The sequence below is a fragment of the Dama dama genome, chromosome 28, assembly GCF_033118175.1.
Source record: "Dama dama isolate Ldn47 chromosome 28, ASM3311817v1, whole genome shotgun sequence".
NCBI lineage: Eukaryota > Metazoa > Chordata > Mammalia > Artiodactyla > Cervidae > Dama > Dama dama.
In genome coordinates, this window is record NC_083708.1 from 49,107,382 (window position 1) to 49,127,164 (window position 19,783).

A 19,783-nucleotide genomic window follows, 5' to 3' on the forward strand; every position below is an offset into this window, starting at 1 on the left:
TAATATTTGTCCATTTTCTATTACTTGTTGAGCTTACCAGTTTTAAATCTCTATGTTGCTTCATTTATTCATTCATTAAATATTTGAGTGTCTACCATGTACTAAGCATTGTTCTCTGTGTTGAGGTACGTTAATGAACAATGAACAAAACAGACAAAAATCTCTGCCCTTATGAGCTTATTGTAGTCTAAGAGCAGTTTGTGGGTACCTGTTAAACTGTAGGAGCTCATCTGCCCATGGAGGAGGAGGAGGGGCACAGATCTGGTGTGGCCTAACACACTCCTCCCTTTGAGTTGAGAAGAGGTCCTTGTCTCCTCAGCTCCAAGGAACACCTCCCAGGCTACCAGGAAGCAAATGCAGAATAGAGCTCAGCTCAAGCTGGACACTGCTGGTATAATCTTTATTCATTCTTATAAGAACAAGTTTGATAATTCACATTGTCAACAATATTATTAATGAATCAGTTTTTTAAACACAGAAAGCCAGTATCCTTTATTATACAGACTTTTTTTTTTTTCTGAAAGGGGATGCTTTAAATTTCTTTGAATAGGATGCTTGCTTGTGTGAAAACTGTTTTGTTGAACTCTTGTCATTCTCTGCCTCTTTCCTACAAAGCTATCTACTTTTCCCTAACAAGATGAATCAGTATCTGGATAAGATATAAAACCTAATTTCTCCATAACTGATTGTGACTGTAAATCATGCTCTTGGGTTCCTAGCTGAGAGTTGCAGTGTGTGATTGTGATGAAAATGACAACTTTGTATTTACAGATGTAAGTCTACTTTGCTTAACTGCGTTTTAGCCTTATTCCACAGAAAACACCATTAGCTTTTGAGGAAAAGAATATAACTAATAACTAATATCTATTACTGCAGGATAAAAAAGGGCCTACAATTTTTACTGATTATGAAATCAGTTTCATTGTTTAAAAAACTTGTTAGAAAATACCCCACAATTTGTATAAAAAAACCCCACGATTCTTCTGCCCAGATTTAGTGTTAGCATTTTGGTGAATCTTTAGACAGTCAGAAACATTGATTGAATACCTTCTCTGCCCACTCACTGCTGGGAATAAAACAGAGGGCTGGACCGATGTGGATCTTGTTCTTTGAGATTTACAGGCCAGCCTGGAAAAGGGCTGGGGAATTGCCGGGTGCATGTGCTGACAGAGGGAAGCCTGTGGGGCTCAGAGAAGTCCCCCCAGAGAAAGTGACTTACTTGGGACTGAGGGTTGAGTAAGGCTTTAATTTGGGTAGGAAAGGTGAAGTGAGAACAGCACGTACAAAAGTGGAATCATGAGGTGAAATCCTGGTGTTCCAAGAAGTGAGACAAGTCCCAGAGTGGAGAGAACAAGCTGTCAAGGGGCCACAAGCTCTGGGAATTCGTAGCGCTCTTGGATCCAGTTTCCCAGAAGCAGCCCGGAGAAGACTGTTCCCCCGCCAAGGATTTTTTAGGAAAGTGCTCCTGGAGAAACCGGTGAGGGAGCAGGGAAAGTGGTGTAAGGAAGGGAAGAAGGCAAGGCTGCAGTGTCCTGTGAAGTCCCAGGCAGCCTGGAGGCTGACTTGCCAGGGAGCTGGACTTGGACACCCCTGCTGGTCTGTCCTGGGCTGTGAGCTAGGGGAGTGGGAGGTGGGTGGAAGTCTTCCAGAGACCTGCCACTCTCTGATGAAGAGGCTCTGGGAGCCCATGTAGTTCTCTGTAGAAGGCTGCAATTGGGAGCCCTAAGGAGCAAGGCTGCAGATCTGGGGTATGAGCACAGACCTACCAGGAGATAAGCTGAGCATGGGTAGAGAAAGTCAGCTCTAATACACTGGTAGACATAATGTATTGATAATAAAAGAGAACTGGTACAGAGGTAGCAGATTATTTACTTTGCTACCAATGTCATTTTCATCACTATCATTTCATAAAAGAAGCCCCAGTTTATACTGAGAAATTAGCACGCTCAGAATCGCAAATAAAGAGCAGTTGGCAACTTTACATGTGTATGTGTGCGTGTATGTGTCTGCTCAGCCTCTCAGTCGTGGCTGACTCTGACTCTTTGTGACCCCGTGGACTGTAGCCCACTAGGCTCCTCTGTCCATGGGATTTTCCTGGCAGGATTACTGGAGCAGGTTGCCATTTCCTTCTCCAGGGGATCTTCGTGACCCAGGGATCAAACCTGAGTCTCCTGCATTGCAGGCAGGTTCTTTACCCTTGAGCCACCTGGGAAGCCCTTATTTCCACCTTAAGGCTTAGCAAGTGAGAGGGTGTGTTGGAGTAGTTCAAGAATTTGTTAATGGGAATTGAATGCGTCCCAGCAAATGGAAAAGCAATCTTTCCCCATTTTGTCTGATTGCATTTCTTATGTTTGGTGAGTGAAGTGGGAAAGTTACAAGTAGTCCTGTAAGATCTCAGAGTCTTCTGACTTCATGCCTAGTGTTAATACTAAGAGAAAAGAAAATCGTATAGCGTGTCCTGGTCCTGAGGATAAGATCTTAATAGATGCTTCTGTAAGAGTCAGAAAAAAGGCAAGTGCAGGGTTACACACTGGAAGAGAGAGAGACAGGGGAAAGAAAAGAGACATTGAGGTCATATTAAATAAACTGATTGGAATAAAGCTATTTGGGGTTAAAATTTAGTGGTACTCTTAAGTGTTGAAAGCATTTTCACTGTATAATATAGACGTTAAGTAAGCAGGGAGAAAGAAAATGGCTGTCTCAGGATTTGCTGCCAAAGGAAGTTGCTTAAGCAGTGATTTCACGAATTGGTCATGATCTGGTCCCCTTGACTTTGTGAGGCATGATTTTGTCATTTAAGTCAGAAATAATCAGACCCTTTACTGGTTCTTTTTAAAGCAGATGCCAGTTTGTTAGTGCCTATTAGTGGCAGGCTGAGAAACACAGAGTGAGTTCAGTATACCTCTTAGAATACTTTAATTTTATTCTTGTTTTACGATTCTCTCCCTTCACTTTTAGCTGGTGAAATGGAACCATGTTGGCAAGAGATCTTTCTTTGTGCTGGCTACTAGGTATGCTTAGTAACCAGGAAAAATTTTGGTTACAGCGAAGTAATTTGCATCCGTGTGCCTGGCTTGCAACCTGAATATGTTAGGAAACTTGCTTTCTCCAGTTTCTGTTGATAAACATCTCTCTTCCTCTCTTGTCCACCTGCTGCTTCCTGGGAGCCCTAGAGCGACTTTCTCAGTGGTGACATCAGGTCAGCAGTTACAGAGACAGAGTGTCTGGTGTCCACGCCCTGGATACATAGTCAGAGAGAGAAGGAGAGAGGAGGAAAAAGAAGTGGACTGGTGAAGAGAATGCTGATACCACCCCGGGATTAAGTGCTTCAAGTGTAGAAAAAGCACAGTCTGATGCGGATTCCACACTTAAGTTCTGTACATGCAACTGTAGATTTAAAATAATTGTTTGTCAGATTTGTCCAGTAGAGAAATATACTGTATGCACAGATAAAGTTAGCATATAAATGTGCAGACTACAGTAGCCATGACTTAGGGCAGTTTAATCTCATCGGCGCAGCTCTGGGTCTAGAGGATTAAGAGAGTCAGGGCAGTCTCATGGAAAATTATGTGTAAGTGTGTATGTTTGTGTGTATTATGTGTACACAGGCATGCACATGTGCATTTATTTGTATTTGCTTGCTTGCTTTCACTCACTAGTTTTTAAAGGTCAGGCTTTAGTTTTCTAAACAGAAAGATTTTGACATAGGAAATACAACCAATATTTTAGAATAGTCATTATTTTGTAATATAGTAACATTTTATAACCTATGAAAATATTGAATCATTGTGTTGTATACCTGAAACTAACGTTATAAATCAACTGCATGATAATTTTAAAAAGATATTGATATATTCTCTTGTTGGGTAGATATCTAACTTTAAAATAATATAGTTCTGTTAGAATTTTAAACAAAAATTCACTTTAGTGCAGATACCCCTAAATCAATTGTATTGGTCTCATAGTTAATGTTAATTTAAATGGCCACAGACCTATAAAATAATTTTTTCATCTTTTTAGCACTTTTCTTAGTTACTTTTTAGGTTATCAAGAAAAATCAAAATAAAATATAAATAATGATACCTGAATTTTTTTATGTTTAGACATTTAAAAATATTTCTAAAAACTGATGATATTATTCTACGTTAAGAATGCTATCATATTTAAATGTGATTTATGTATAACTATATTTATGCTATCTAAAGTCAGAAGCAAAAGTGATACTAAAATAGCATTAACTCTTATATATTTAAACATGGTAGAAATGTTAAGGAAGTCGTTTTAAAGCATCATCTTAACCTTGTCCATTTTGCAAAGTAGAGAGAGAGGGGGGAGACTTTAGTAGATTAGTACATTATTTCAATAGAATATTTCTGCTCTAATCAATGCTTGTTTTCAAGCTTATATTTGTAATTTTATAATGTAATTTGCATTATAATACAGGTCCAGCTCTGCATAAAGAACATGTTTTGTCTGTGTCTTTATTTATTGCGAAGGACCTGGCAGAGGTGATTTTTGTGTTACATTTTCAGTGTCTCTGTTAAGCTTCATAAAAACTTCTCATTGAAGCTAAACAATAAAACAGGCTGGTTTTGTCCACATGTGCTATGAACCAGCACGGGCAGTTATTTCACAGGGCCTTGAGTGGTCCTTGCTTCTTGGACACGAGAAAAACCTCCAACATCACTTCATGTCATTTTCCAGCAGCAACAAAAAGAAGAGCAAAACCAAAGTCTGAGTTTTCTCCTACCTTCTGCCATGTACCCCAGGATTCTTGGACACAATCTGTCCAAAGTTAGGAATGCATTTCCCTACGAACATGGTTTTAAATGTTTCATACTTCTCTTCCTGTGTGGCTAGCTCTGTTGAACTGCCTGGATCTTCAGTAGAGTGTTCAGATCAATACCATTGTTAGAAACCCTCAAGATTTTTGCATTTAGACTTTAGGAACACTTCTTAGTCTGGGCTGGCATTTCAAATTTGCTCTTCTGCCTTGTCACAGAAAGTGAGACTGCTCATCCTGCTTTCCTTTCCTCCTTGAATCTGCCACAACCTGCTGTGTTCCTTGAACTCTTCCCCTGCCTCCCAAGGCTGATCATACAGCGGGGCCAGTCTCTATTCCTGCTTTCAGGTTGTCTAAATGCAAATACTCAGAGTCTCTTTATATGTTTGATGGGTTTTATTCCTAGTGTTCAGGAGAGAAGTAGCAAATCTCACAAATATGGGGTGATTATAAGGGTTCTGTTAACTGTAAAAGTTCCTACTGTTATTGTCAGTGGTATGTTTACTGGAATCCCCGTTGAGTTTCTGCCTTATGCTTTTATTCCTAAAGGTAGAAATTACCTTCTCCTGCAATTGGTGCTCTATGCCTATTTTGCTCCCATCTTGGCCTAAAGACCATTATGGTACTTGTATGTCAATGACTTCTGTAGTCTTGGCTCTGAGTTTCACACTCTTTTGTATATTTTAGCTTCCTAAATGCTTTGCTGTAGTCAATTTTTACATAGGTATCAATAAGTCACTGGGGCAAGGAAATGAACTGACGATATACTGGGAGGAAGAGAATTTGATATGATTAATAAGCATATGAAAACATTTTAAGTGTTATTAATAGTGAATTGTAAATTATGTCACAGAGATATGGGTCACCATGAATTTAGAGATTTTTTTTTTTTAAAACAGAATACTGGGAACTCCCTGGTGGTCCAGTGGTAAAGACTCCAGGCTCCCAAGGAAGGGCGCCTGGGTTCAATCCCTGGTCAGGGAATTAGATCCCACATACCACAACCAAAGATCCTGAATGCTGTAACTGAGATCTGGCACAGCCAAATAAACAAATATATACATAAAAATAGAGGATGCTTGCAGTGGTTACTCTTATATACTGTTGGCTTAAGCGTCTTTGAAATAGTTTGCAGTATTTATTGGGAGACTTAAAAGTGTACTTAGACTTTGACATAAAATCTTTATTTAAAAATTCTGCCAGCTAAAGTAAATCTAAATAGCAAAAGAAAAAAAAAAAAACAGCAAAAGAAGTATTTATTGAAGTATTTTTGTCTGTGTTTTTAATTTTCTCTGATGTATTAGAAAAATGGTTATTTATGCCATATATATGAGGGTGTATATATTTAATGATGTTATGAAGAATCTTTAAATAATTTCGGAAAAAATTTTTATAAGAATATCTATGTAAAGACATGGAATATGAGTTAGTCCTTGAAGAAAAGATGGGCTGATGATTGTAATTTAGGCATTTCATTGAGTGGAGAGGCAACATGAGCAAATACCTTTCTGTGAAAATAAATTTATTATCTGGAAAAGTAACGATTAACCCAGCTGAATAGTGGAAGTTCATTTTGAAGAAATAGGAGAAAATGTTACTTACCTGTTAACATGTTAGCTAGTTGCTAGGTATGGAGGATATAAGGATGACTCAAAGATGACAATAATGGAAATTTGGCAGAAGAGCATATATGAGACAGTTTCATGAAAACTTTGATAAAACTTAACGACTGGGTAAAAGAAAATCAAGGATAATGAAAAATTTGAATTTGTACAATGCCAGTAACAGAAATGGGAAAGGAGACCTTTATGAGGCAAGGTGGTCAGTTTAGTTCCCACAGTTGGTTTCGGGCACACACACAGGAGTGCTTGCTTTCTTTTTTTAAAAGTTAGTTAATTTATTTATGGACGCAGTGGGTCTTCATGCTCCACAGGCTGTCTCTAGTTGTGGTAGGTGGGGGCTTCTCTTTGTTGCAGTGCTCGGGTTTCTCACGGCGCTGCCTTCTCTTGCTGCGGTCACAGGCTCTAGGCGTGTGGGCCGGGTAGTTGCAGCACATGGGCTTAGTTGATTCATGGCATGTGGGATCTTCCCAGACCAGGGACTGAACCCGTGTCCCCTGCATTGGCAGGCAGAATGTTATCCACTGCACTATCAGGGGAGTCCAGGAGTGCTTGCTTTCATGTGCCTTCATACTTGGAATTTACTTTTTCTATAAAACTGAATGTTGTTTATGTACCTCTGACTAGTGATTCCAGTTTTTAACTAACTGTGAAATCTGCCTAAAATGACTTTCTAAGGAGTTGTAAAAATAATTTAAGTAGTAAAAATGTTTTCAGTAATAAGGTCTATGGCATTTAGATTTAAAATTTTTTCATGTCCTAGAAATAATTATTGGTTCGATTGTATCTATCTGCTTTGTTTAATGGTTTTGCTTCACACTGGAACATACTGGCCATGGGCCCCTAACTTTACAGTACCAGAAAATGTCATTCTAAACTGTATTATAGAGAAATTTCTTTTTTTGGCAGATGGGAGACTCTTTGGTCAGAGAAACCTACGAAGGTGAATGCTTCCCAAGCTCGCCAGTTTAAACCTTGTATTAAGCAGATAAATTTTCCTACAAATCTTATACGCCTGGAAATAAATAGTTCTCTTCTGGATTACTACACTGAATTAGATGCAGTTGTACTACATGGTACGAAGGACAAGCCCATGCTTTCTCTCAAGACTTCACTTATTGACATGAACGATCTGGAAGAAGATGACTATGAGGAGAAGGATGAATGTGAAATGGACAATCTGAGTAAAACGTTTAGCAGTACTGCTCTCAGGGAAGGGCCAAGTAATGGATATTTTGATAAATTACCCTATGAGGTAAGCCAAAGATGTTCAGTAGCAATGTTGGAGATGCAGTCATTTAAAAATATTTAGATATAAATGCTTATTTTGCTGAATGTCAGAGAAATCGGAGCATTAGCGAAGTATACATAATCTGATGTATTGTGTGTTTTGACTTTGGAAAAACTAGACAAAATTGTGTTCAGTAACTTCACCATTTCTGTTTTGAATTGACTTTAGTGATTCTGGACCAATTCTTCAGTTCAGTTCAGACGCTCAGTCGTGTCTGACTCTTTGCGACCCCATGAATCTCAGTACGCCAGGCCTCCCTGTCCATCACCAACTCCCAGAGTTTTACTCAGACTCAGGTCCATCGAGTCGGTGATGCCATCCAGCCCTCTCATCCTCTGTTGTCCCCTTCTCCTCCTGCCAAATTCTTAGATATATGTTATTTTATCACTGATTAATAATAACCAAAATACATAAAGCAGTAATAAATTACACTCCACTTTAATTCAGAGTTACACAGCGTAAGCATGGACAATATGTGTTTAACGTGATACCAGTTATTTTAAAGATGATTTGTTGTGAAAATAGTGTTAATACGGTTGTGAGAGGAATCCTTATTCTGGTTAATAGTGCACAGTTTCTCCAAGTGTGACTTACTCTTCTCTACTAATTCTATTCTGTATTCTTCTAACTAGCTATAATTTTTGGGCTAGGCAGGTACAGGGAGGCTTTCTCTAAAGTCTTGTTTTCCATGTGTCTCCACAGGATTGTTTCTAGGGTATATTTAGCACTCCTGGCTCCCAGGCATTCAATGCCATTAGCACATCTCCTGGAATGGGGGTGGGGCCAAGCATTTCTGTCCCCTGCTGAGAATAGCTGTGTGTGGTTTAAAATATTAATAATAGAATCAGATCTTTTAAAGAAAATATTCTAAACTCAAACTACTATGGAGAGGGCTATCATGTGGATGAAATCCCTGAGGATGTTCATACTCTGAGGGTATGAATAAAGGGTCAAGAACAGAATTCTAGAATTAGTAACATCTAAGAGTCAAATACAGGCAGACAAGTCAGAAAAGGCACTTGGAACAAAGATGAGAGTGTCTTAAAAGCGGCGATAGGAAGCTAAAGAGGTATAGGGAACATGAAATGGGTGTGGTCAGCCACACTACTGCAGAGAGCTCAGGGACAGCTGCCCCTGCTTTTGCTCATCGGGAGAGCTTTGCTAATCCTTTACCATTATCAGTTCAATGGAACTATGACCACAGGTGAGAGATGGGGAAAACTTTACCATATCTGGTCAAGGCATTGAGGAGCGGGGAAGAAGCAGAGACAAAAACTATTTGCTGTCTGAGCAGAAGCAGAAAAAAACCTTCTGTTAATATACTCTAATTATGGGCTATAACATGAGTAAGACTGCTCACCAATAATGAATAACACTTGGCATCCTGACTAACACTCTAGTCCTTCCTGTCACATTCAGAGAAGGGCATATCAAAATGAGGGAGAGTATGACATTTTTATAGATATTATATGCTCTAATTTATCATTTAAAAGGAGAAAAGATGGGTGGCAGAAGATGCAATAGAGTAGGCAGGTTGCTGTTTGTAACAGGTTGGGAGAGATTTCAGTAGGTTTTTATGCTGTAGGGAAGGAGACTGTAGAGAGTTAAAGCTTCTAGTACATGCAGGGGGTTTAGTCAATACAACAGTGGAAGAGCTGGGAGATAGAATCAGTAGTCTTGAAGGACATTAAATAGCCATGATGAAAGCAGTGCAATGTATAGAGAGTTAATGCTCCAAAACACCAAGTGATTTCACAGTGAGTAAAAGGAGAAACTGTTTTTTAAAGTTACCCAAATTATAGGTACTTCAAGTTACTTTAAGGGAAAAAAAAAACCCCACATTTAAATAAATATGCCAAGTGATATCATCTTTCCATAGTTGAAAATAATTGTATTATGAGTAGAATGAATTTTGAGGGCAGATCATTTTGAGAGTCCTTTCCTGCATTGCATGGTGTCAAATGGTACTTTAGGCTAGGATGTTTTTGTTAGTCGCTAAGTCGTGTCTGACTCTTTTGTGACCCCGTGGACTATAGCCCGCCAGGCTTCTCTGTCCATGGGATTCCTAGGCAAGAATACTGGAGTGGGTTTCCATTTCCTTCTCCAGGAGATCCTCCTGACCCAAGGATTGAACCCATGTCTCCTGCATTGGCAGATGGATTCTTTACCACTGAGTCACCTGGAAAGTCTCTTAGGCTAGGATACCCCCATATGTTTGACAGACACTAGCTACTAGATGAGTAATGATTAACAGGTATTGTGGGCCTAAAGCTTGTTATTTTTCACTGAATCAGAATCCAAAGTGCTTTTTCACTTGCCACTGTCATGGTCTCAATAATTTCATTATTCTTTTTCTATTTTGATATTTGCTTAAAATATAACATTAGGGGGCTTCCCTGGTGTCTCAGATGGTAAAGAATCTACCTGCAATGTGGGAGTCCCAGGTTTAATCCCTGGGTTGGTAAGATCCCTTAGAGAAGGCAATGGCTACTCACTCCAGTATTGTTGCCTGGAGAATATTAAGGATCAGGAAATGTTTTCACACAGTATACATCTTTTAATATTGGTGACTTTTGTTTGGAATGATGCCAGCAATTGCTGGGAGTTATTTAAATTACAAATCATCTGGAAAAAATAAATTATTTATCCTCTGGTACAGGGATATATTTAACTTTTAATGCTTCTTTGTACTAACTACTTTAAAATTTAACTGAAATAGCTTTTAATATTGTAGTTAAAACAACAATTATTTAAGGTCCTACTGTTGCCAAGCCTGGATGGATCACAGGTTCCTTCAGACATTTAAGAAGTGATCACATTCTGTGTTATTTAAACTCTTTCATAGAATAAAGAAAAAGAAAAGTTTTTAACTTCTTAATGAAGCTGATATAACACTATAGCACATAAAAATAAATGTATAGACTAATTTTCCTTCTGCATCAAAATGTAGTGAATAGAATCACTTAAAAATAAAAAAATCATTCAGGATGTATTTCTGGAATTAAGGGTATTTAAGTATTAGGTATGGCAGAAAGTGAAGATGAACTAAAAAGCCTCTTGATGAAAGTGAAAGAGGAGATTGAAAAAGTTGGCTTAAAGCTTAACATTCAGAAAACTGAGATCATGGCATCTGGTCCCATCATTTCATGGGAAATAGATGGGGAGACAGTGGAAACAGTGTCAGACTTTAATTTTTTGGGCTCCAAAATCACTGCAGATGGTGATTGCAGCCATGAAATTAGAAGACACTTACTCCTTGGAAGGAAAGTTATGACCAACCTAGACAGCACATTATAAAGCAGAGACATTACTTTGCCAACAAAGGTCCGTCTGGTCAAGGCTATGGTTTTTCCAGTGGTCATGTATGATGTGAGAGTTGGACTGTGAAGAAAGCTGAGTGCTGGAAAGTTGATGCTTTTGAACTATGGTGTTGGAGAAGACTCTTGAGAGTCCCTTTGACTGCAAGGAGATCCAACCAGTCCATCCTGAAGGAGATCAGTCCTGGGTGTTCATTGGAAGGACTGATGCTGAAGCTGAAACTCCAGTACTTTGGCCACATGATGCAAAGAGCTGAGTCATTGGAAAAGACCCTGATGCTGGGAAAGATTGAGGGCGGGAGGAGAAGGGGACGACAGAGGATGAGATGGTTGGATGGCATCACCGACTCGATGGGCATGAGTTTGAGTAAACTCCGGGAGTTGGTGATGGACAGGGAGGCCGGCGTGTTGCAATTCATGGGGTTGCAAAGAGTCGGACATGACTGAGCGACTGAACTGAACTGAAGTATTAGATAATATATATGATAATATACAGTACTATAAAATGATAACATAGTCAAAGGAGAAAAATTCTATGGTCATCTCAGTAGATGTGCAAAATCAGTTGACAAATGGCAACTGGATAGAAATCCAAATTTTTATCAATGTCACTTTAAAAGTAAATATCTTATTAAGCTAGCCATGAATTGTCTACTACCACGTGTTAGTAACCAAGAGCTAACATCATATTTAATCATCAAACACTAGAAATGTTCAGTATGGTAGTCACTAGCCATATATACTATTGAGTACTTTATGGCTAATTTGAAGTGAGATACGCTGAAAATATACACATAATACTTCAAAGACTTAATATGACAAAAAAAGACCTAGTTTCTCAGTAATAATTTTTATGTTGAGCACATGTTGAGATGATCATTTTAATATCCCTCATCAAATAAAATACATTAAAATTAATATCACCTGTTTTTGAATTTATTTTTTAATTTCATTGAGGAATAATTGACAAATATAATTATTTGTACTTAAAGTGTACAACATGACTTGATATACATTGTATAGTGATTACCAAGATCAAGGTAACTGACACATACATCACCTCCCATTTTTAACTCTTTTGTGTGAGTGTTTGTGGTGAGAATTCTTAAGATCTACTCTAAGCAACTTTCGAGTATACAGTACTATATTATTAACTAGAGTCTTTTAACTTCTAACAACTTGTAGTTGCTAAAAAAATTTTAAATTGCATATGTGCTTCACATTTTTGGCTCACATACAAATTAGAGTTAGGAACAAGACAACAATTTTACTTAACATTGTTCAGGATATACTATCCAGTGCTGGAAGATGGGAGAAAGAAATAAGAGGTGTGATTTTTGAAAAGAAAGATGTAAAATTATTGTCATTTGCAGACAATATGATTATGTATTAGAACACTCAGGAGAATAGACCAAAAACTATTCAAAACAATAAGTAAGTTGGCAGGTTACAAAATTAATAGATAAAAAATCAATAGATTTAAGAACTCTAGGATCAAAAAAGATAAATGATAAATTATGCCATGCTCTTGAGTAGGAAGACACAACAAAGAGGTCAGTTTTCCTTAACAAAATCTATGTGTTCAATGAAATTCCAGGTAAAATGCAAACATAATTTGTTTATTTTTTAATATAAAAGTTCACCTAAAGCCTATGAAAATACTCAGGAAAATTTTGGAAAAGAAGAGTGACAGAAGGAGCCCTAGTCCCACCAGAAAATAAAACATACTACGAAGCCATAGTACCGATATTTGTGGGTCAACAATGAAGGTAGATTCTCATTTGCAACCAAATAATCCAGTACATTTCCACCCATAAACTGGGTACCTCATCGTGGTTTTGATTTGCATTTCTCTGGTAATGAGTGATGAGGAGCATCTTTTCATGCCACATGTAAACTTTTAAAAAGACAGAACAGAACTTATTTATTTGACCCAGTGGGCTATTGTTATGGGAGAAATAAATGGAATAGAATAGAGACCAACAAGAAAGAAGGAAACTTTGGGAACTCCCTTGACAAGGGTTACACTTCTGTAATTAAAAGCAAAACAAACAAAACCCCAAGATGACAATGCCCTACTATTTTTTGTTGCTGTTTTTTTTTTTTTTTTTAAATTTTTTTCCTTTTCCTTCCTTTCAGGATGGCAAAATTAAAAGTATTGATACTAGTTTGGATAGGTTATGCGTGAATGGGTACTTTTATACACTGTGTAAATTGATGCAAACATTCTGAAGGGCAATTTTGTGTTTATAGCAAAACTTTTAAATGCATGAAATTTACCGTATGATATATTTGCAAAATTTACCAACATATGCATACATACACACAGTGATATAGCAGTGTTATTTACAGTAGGGAACAAACCAGGAAATACATCAATGAGAAATTAGTTGGATTAGGGTGTCACATCTACAAAGTGGCATGGGGTAGATTTGTGTGTGCAAGTGTAGAAATTTCTACAAGATACATCATTCAGTGAGAAAAGCAAGGTGAAGAACAGTGTATAAAGTATCATTCTTTTGGTACAAATCCAGGAATAGAATTTCATACATATTTATCTAGAAAAGATCAGAAAAACTGTTAGCAGTGTTTACCAAGGGGTTGAGGGATTATTAGATTTGAGGGTCGAGAGGGAAAAACTTATCATTTTCTACCTGCCTTCAGTGTTTGGATTTTATGATATTTTACCTGAATTTTCTCTTGTTATTTGTTTAATATTTTGCTTGTCGACAGTTTGCATGTCATCTGAATGGTGAGAGTTTAGACTAATTTTTAATTTCCCTGTTTTTATAACACAAACACCCACACCCCTTGATGTTATTTTCAAAAGTCAAGTTCACATGTTAAAAATAAATAGCAAAAACACCCCAAGCCTTCTTATACTTAATATGTGTATTACCAATGTGCATTTTTAAATGTACTCTTTAGGCTTATTTTAAATGTATTGTTGTCACTCTTTGTTGTACTTTGGCCTCAAACAGGGTTATTCTGACTTGAAAATAATACTGGGCTTACATAGTTAAATAAATTGATGAAGAGCATTTAGGTTAAAGGGCATAATCGCAAATCAAAAAGTATAGCTAGATAAATGCACTGCATTAAGTGGAAAAGTCATACTCTCTCATCTAGAGGTTTCTTTTTCTACCATTTAGCAAATATTTGTTTTTTTTTCCTTTGTGTTTCTTGGTTCAGAATAGGCTACTTAGCTATGATTCTTTGAAAATTAGTTTAGAAGCCCCCAACTGTTCACCATTAAGAAAAAACAAATCTTGAACTACTAACAGTTCAAAGAAACTATTAGAATTAAACATCTTTTTGTTTCCTCCTCCTTAATACATTTTTTGGTATCTGTTAGCGACCCCATCATCATTGCCAGTTGCCTTAAGTAGGCTCCTGATTCCTCTTCCCTGGAATTCTGCAGTTGCCCCCTGGCTGGTTTCCCTTCCTGCCTCCAGGAGTGCCCCTTGCAATGATCTTTCTAAAACACAAATCTGACTCTTGTCACTCTGCAGCTCAAATCCCTTGGAGACTCATCATTGCTTTTTGTGTAAATCCAGGCTCCTCTGTGAGGCTCTCTGTGACCTAATCCTTACCAGCACCTAGTCTTTGCTCTCCGCAGTTTTGCCTCTCACTCTTTAAAGTGGAGCCTTTGTGGTCCCAGTCTGCTTTTACTGTGGTTAAGCCTGTGTCCTATGTCAGACTCTGGTGGCAGTCTATGCTCCTAGCAAAGTTATTAAAACCGTCGTTGTCCTTAGCAACATGCCGCTGAACTCTGAAAACCCTGAAAGAGGGAGCTCTTCTGTCACCAGTGATAGATGTGTAATCGATGTTCAGTAAAGGTTAAGTCTGTGAAAAATTGTGTTATTCAATAGATTACCAATATATACTTTTTGCACTGTAAAAAAAAAGGGTAACTAACATGAATTGAGTATACAGTGCACACTCTTGAAATGTAGTATATATAGCCTTATGTATGTATGGGTACTACTGATGTGGATAATTCTGTTGAATATTGATTTATTTAGTATGTGAAAATACTGTTATAAAATGTAGGATACTGTTGTCCTTTATTAGATCACATCATATGCTTCGTAAAGGGATACTGTGTTTTCAGTCTGGGTGATCTTGGTTTCTCTGTTTTATGTAGCTCATTCAGCTGATTCTGAATCATCTTACGCTCCCAGACCTGTGCAGATTAGCACAGACTTGCAAACTACTGAACCAGCACTGCTGTGATCCTCTGCAGTACCTCCACCTCAATCTGCAGCCGTACTGGGCGAAGCTAAATGACACCTCTCTGGAATTTCTGCAGGCTCGCTGCACGCTTGTGCAGTGGCTTAATTTATCTTGGACCGGCAATAGGGGATTCATCTCTGTTGCGGGATTTAGCAGGTTAGTGCCAAACCTCGTTGAGGTTATTTCACCAGCAGGCCGTACTTACTAGATAGTAGTTAACATAATAAAAGTTTGAAATTGTATACCATGTACTTTATAGAAATCAAGAGAAATACATTTGTGTATCTTGTTCAGAATGCTTCTGCTTACAACAGTGGATGAGTTCGTTTCGCCATCCTCTTACAGCTCAGCTTCATAAGATGGAGGGGAAATTATGTTCTTTACCTCAAATTTTTCAAAATCCCAAGTAACTTTCAACAGAGCTCTTTTTTTTTTCTTTCTCATATTTTCAGCACAGATGATTAACACATTTTAAGAACTATTTCCAAATCAAAATCTACCTCTCTAATGTGATTTGTCAGAAATGGAAAACAATTTATTATAGAACATTTTTAATTAAATCTTAATTACATGTGCAATACATCACCCAAATTTAGAAGCTCATTTAAACTAATTATGTTGAAAATGCAATTGCATGTTAAATAGGCGACCACACTTGCAGACCTGCCCAGGTGTTTCTGCTCCTTTCTATTTAAGCATTTAGTTTCCTTACTATTAAATGTCACCTGTTAGACATTTGAAAGCTTGCACGCGTGCATATTCATTTAGTAACGCCATAGTCATTTTTTCTTGTGATACAAACAGGTGTTTTTCTCTTAACCTTGATGACGGTTATTCTCATTGTAAGTTACAGTATAATCCGTTTCATTAAGTTAAATAATGAAGAAATAGACACTTCAGGGAAATTACTTGTTATTTTTGATTAACGAATAATCGCCTGTCGTGTTTTTAGAAGTTAGAATGAACTATAGCTTTCCCCACACACATCCCCAGTGGATGCATTCCTACACAGTGGCTTATGAATTAGAAATTTGTATTTTGAGCTTTGTTTCCCCTTGACTTAGAGTGTAAAATTAAAGATGCAGTTCCAGAAATAAATATTTGATACCCTTAGATTCAGATGAAATCATGTTTGAAATAGCACCACTGTGTTCAAAATGCTAATATTAATAGTTTGTGCATCAAAATAAAAAATGAACACAAACGGTAATGGCTTACAGCACATGTTGAAACCATCAACGCACTGGGTTTCTTCCTTTTCTGCCAGAAACAGAACCAGAGGAAGGGGTTCTTAGATAAAGTGTTCTGGGATTTGAGGGTCAGAATCTAAAGATTTTGTAACATGCTATGTATACAAAATTCTTTTTTATTATGTAAATTTGCTTAAGAGGGGAGATATATATATACATATATATATAATAGTAGGTATTATATATATGTAAGAAAATGAGTTGTTTCTTTTTGGCAGTGTAATTTTGGTGAATTTTGATAGAATCCACATTTTGAAAATCGTTGGCTCCATTGGAACACAGCTTAGTCCTTTCTGCTTCCCTTTCTGCAAACACGCTTCATTAGCAAATTGTCCTCACTGCTAATGGGACCAAGAAGAACTGAAGCTAATGATGACTGTGGGTATTCAGAGAGTGCACTATGGATCATAAACCAAGACTAACCAAGAGCAGATAGAACCATTGGTATCAGTAAGCATTGTTTTACATTATAAGGACTTTGGGGTATTTTAATTCCCCTCATAGCTCTTTCTTCAATGTTTCCCACTATTTGGGACTTATGTGTTTGTTTTTGCTGTTGGTGTGTAGTGTGTAAGGCATTAGGGTGAGTATTGTGGACCACGTGAAGAGATAGGTGGTATAGTTCCTACTACAAAAAAGATACAGATATAAAGATAAACATTTAAACATATCAGTCCCATATTTTTGTAAATAAAATAACAGGAAGGCAGCTAATGAGTAAAAACATTAAAGAAAACATTGGTAATGAATGACCAAGTCCAACTTCCTAGGCAAAATGTGGCATATACCCATAGTATAATGAGTAAAATATAAAGATAATATTAAGTCAGTTTTTAGAAACTCTCTTTTTGTAGCTTCTTCTGGTGCATGAGCAGAAACATAAGTTGTTAGAAGAAAACTTCACAATGCTATTTTAAGAATTTTAGACATGCAGTGGATAAAGATCTCCTTTTACAAGGTTAAAGCTCCAATCTGCTTTCTCACCAGCAATTTCTCTTCCATTTTCAATTTGCCCATTTAGTTGCCTTGGAGCTGTTTGAATAATTACAAAAGTACATACATAAATGTAAGTTTTCCATATTTCACAGGAGTATTTCAGCCAGTAAATCCATGTATCTTGATAGCATTCCTTTAAGCATAGTCATTGTTCCCATTAAGAAAAGAAAAAGTTGAAATAACAGGGAGAGAGAGAGTCTTTTTGGGGATGGGAGATACTGGAGCTTTGCCTACTGATTGCTGTTGGCCCCCTTGATGTAACTGCTGAATTGATAGTCATTATGGCTTGTAGGCAGCATTCCCAGAATAAACAATAAATATTCATGGCTTGATTATTAATGAATAATCTATGAATAAGTGTGGTCTATTTATGCTCATTACTGTGAAGAAGGCTTATTTATAATACTTTAAAGGGAAAAAAAGTACATTTTTGAACTAGAAACCAATGATGATGAGTTGCCTTTTGAGCAAGTCTTTGGGAAAAGTTTGATATAGTTAATTTTTGTTGCCTGGAAATGTTATCCTCACAAACTGGAACTGTTTCACTGCACTTTAAAGAAGTTAGGAATTTATTTTATTCAAAATATCAGGGAAAGTGGAATAATGAGAACTTAAAACTTTTAATCAGTTATTAAAATCCTATTCTATCTACAGATTTGTGATTTGTAACTTTGAGTCCTGCTCATGTATATCACTATTCATTAAAATCACATCTATTATAATTGCACTTTCCTCTTACAATGCACTCCCTAAAGTCTTGGATATTCCTTCGCCAGCCCGTTTGTTTGTGCTCCGAGGCTTAATTATACCATTTTGATGTTCAAAAAGCCTTAGATTCATTTTTTTCTGCTATAGTTTTTCTTCAGATAGTTGCTCAGACTAATCACCTTGAGCTCCACCTCAGTTATGTAGAGATTTCTAGCCCTAGTGCATCTACTTGTTTCCTTCAGAAAACACTGCTGGATGCTTTTTAGGTTTAAGGACTTGATGTTTTGACACAAAGCTACAGTTTTATGGAATAGAGAGCTTTTTGAGTATTCATATATTTGTTTATTCAGTTGCCTGCCAATGTCTTACACTGTTGTGTCTTTTAGATGGTCAACTCCTGGAGATGAAAGACAATTTACAACAGTTTCTTTTCATGATGTTCTACCATTGCTGGGTGGTGCCATACACAGTTAAGCAAGAAGTTTTGTTTTTAATAACTTTATTTTGGATCTGATATAGTAAATAATGCTCCAGCTATTTGGAATTAAAAATATCTTAAATATACTGTTTTATAAAACTCAGTGAGCGCCAGCTACAAAACATGAGATTAGGATTCAGAGCCATGGATATTTGTACCTAATTCTCCTCTTTACCTTGAAACTTCAGGCAGGTTGTGAGGATTGGTGCCTTTTATTTTGTGATGAATAAACTCAGATTAAGTCATTCATTCACGTAATGTTAATTATTTTAGGGTGCAAATTACCATTTAGTAAATTACTTCTTATGTACCTGTATTACTCTGGACAAATTAATTCACCTTATAAGGATAGGCAATTTTTTTCCCTCTCCAGAGACTCCTTTTCTCATAGCAGGAGACCTAGTTTGGGATTGTTTGTCTGAACTTAGGTTTTCTCTTAATACCCTCAATATCAAGAAATACTTGATGAGAATTCATAAGGTGGAATGAACAGGCTTCAGGAAATAAACAAGCTATAGTTCTCTTTTCAGGTGACTAGTATTACAATTGAGATGAATAAACAGATGACTAAGATCTGTAATTATGTGTTAAAATAAAACTTTATGAGGAATATTAAGGAAGGAAATGAGTTGTGTTCAGCTAATTAATTGATTCTGCTATTTCTGCCTTCTTGTGGAAATATTATGAAAAAGCCGGTGGTGTAGATCTCGTAAGTTTAGGAAGAGTTGACTATGGGGATATTGACTAAATTACCTACTCAGTAAAAATAGAGAATATAGAAAAAGGGGGAGAGTCATAAAGGTAGTATAAGCATGATCATTGTCATTACTGTGCTTCCAAATTCTATCATTCATTAAATCAATTTGGGAAGTTTTCTAGTCTACTAACAGCTTGCTGATGATTGGCTTGCTATCTTTAGAAGGGAAAAGTTCATTAACGAGAGAAAAGAGAAAAGGGGTGTCAAAGCATTCCAAGTCTAATACTAAAAAGAATTATAGAACAAAGCACTTTGCCAAATAATGAAGACCTTCAATAGATAAGATGCTTAAAGATTTTAAGAGTTAATATACTCATTTAACTTTTGTAATCTGCAAATAATTTTAGA

The 19,783-nt window shown here is 36.9% G+C and overlaps 1 protein-coding gene across 2 annotated transcripts in view; it reads left to right on the forward strand.

Annotated features, from left to right (window-relative positions):
• The window catches only part of FBXL4 (F-box and leucine rich repeat protein 4), a 73,275-nt gene that overhangs the window by 22,160 nt on the left and 31,332 nt on the right, over nucleotides 1-19,783 (forward strand). For both annotated transcript variants that reach the window (XM_061131980.1, XM_061131981.1), the window contains exons 4-5: nucleotides 7,312-7,657; nucleotides 15,158-15,402. In XM_061131980.1, the coding sequence (XP_060987963.1) occupies nucleotides 7,312-7,657; nucleotides 15,158-15,402 (591 nt within the window). The remainder of the gene's footprint in view (nucleotides 1-7,311; nucleotides 7,658-15,157; nucleotides 15,403-19,783) is intronic.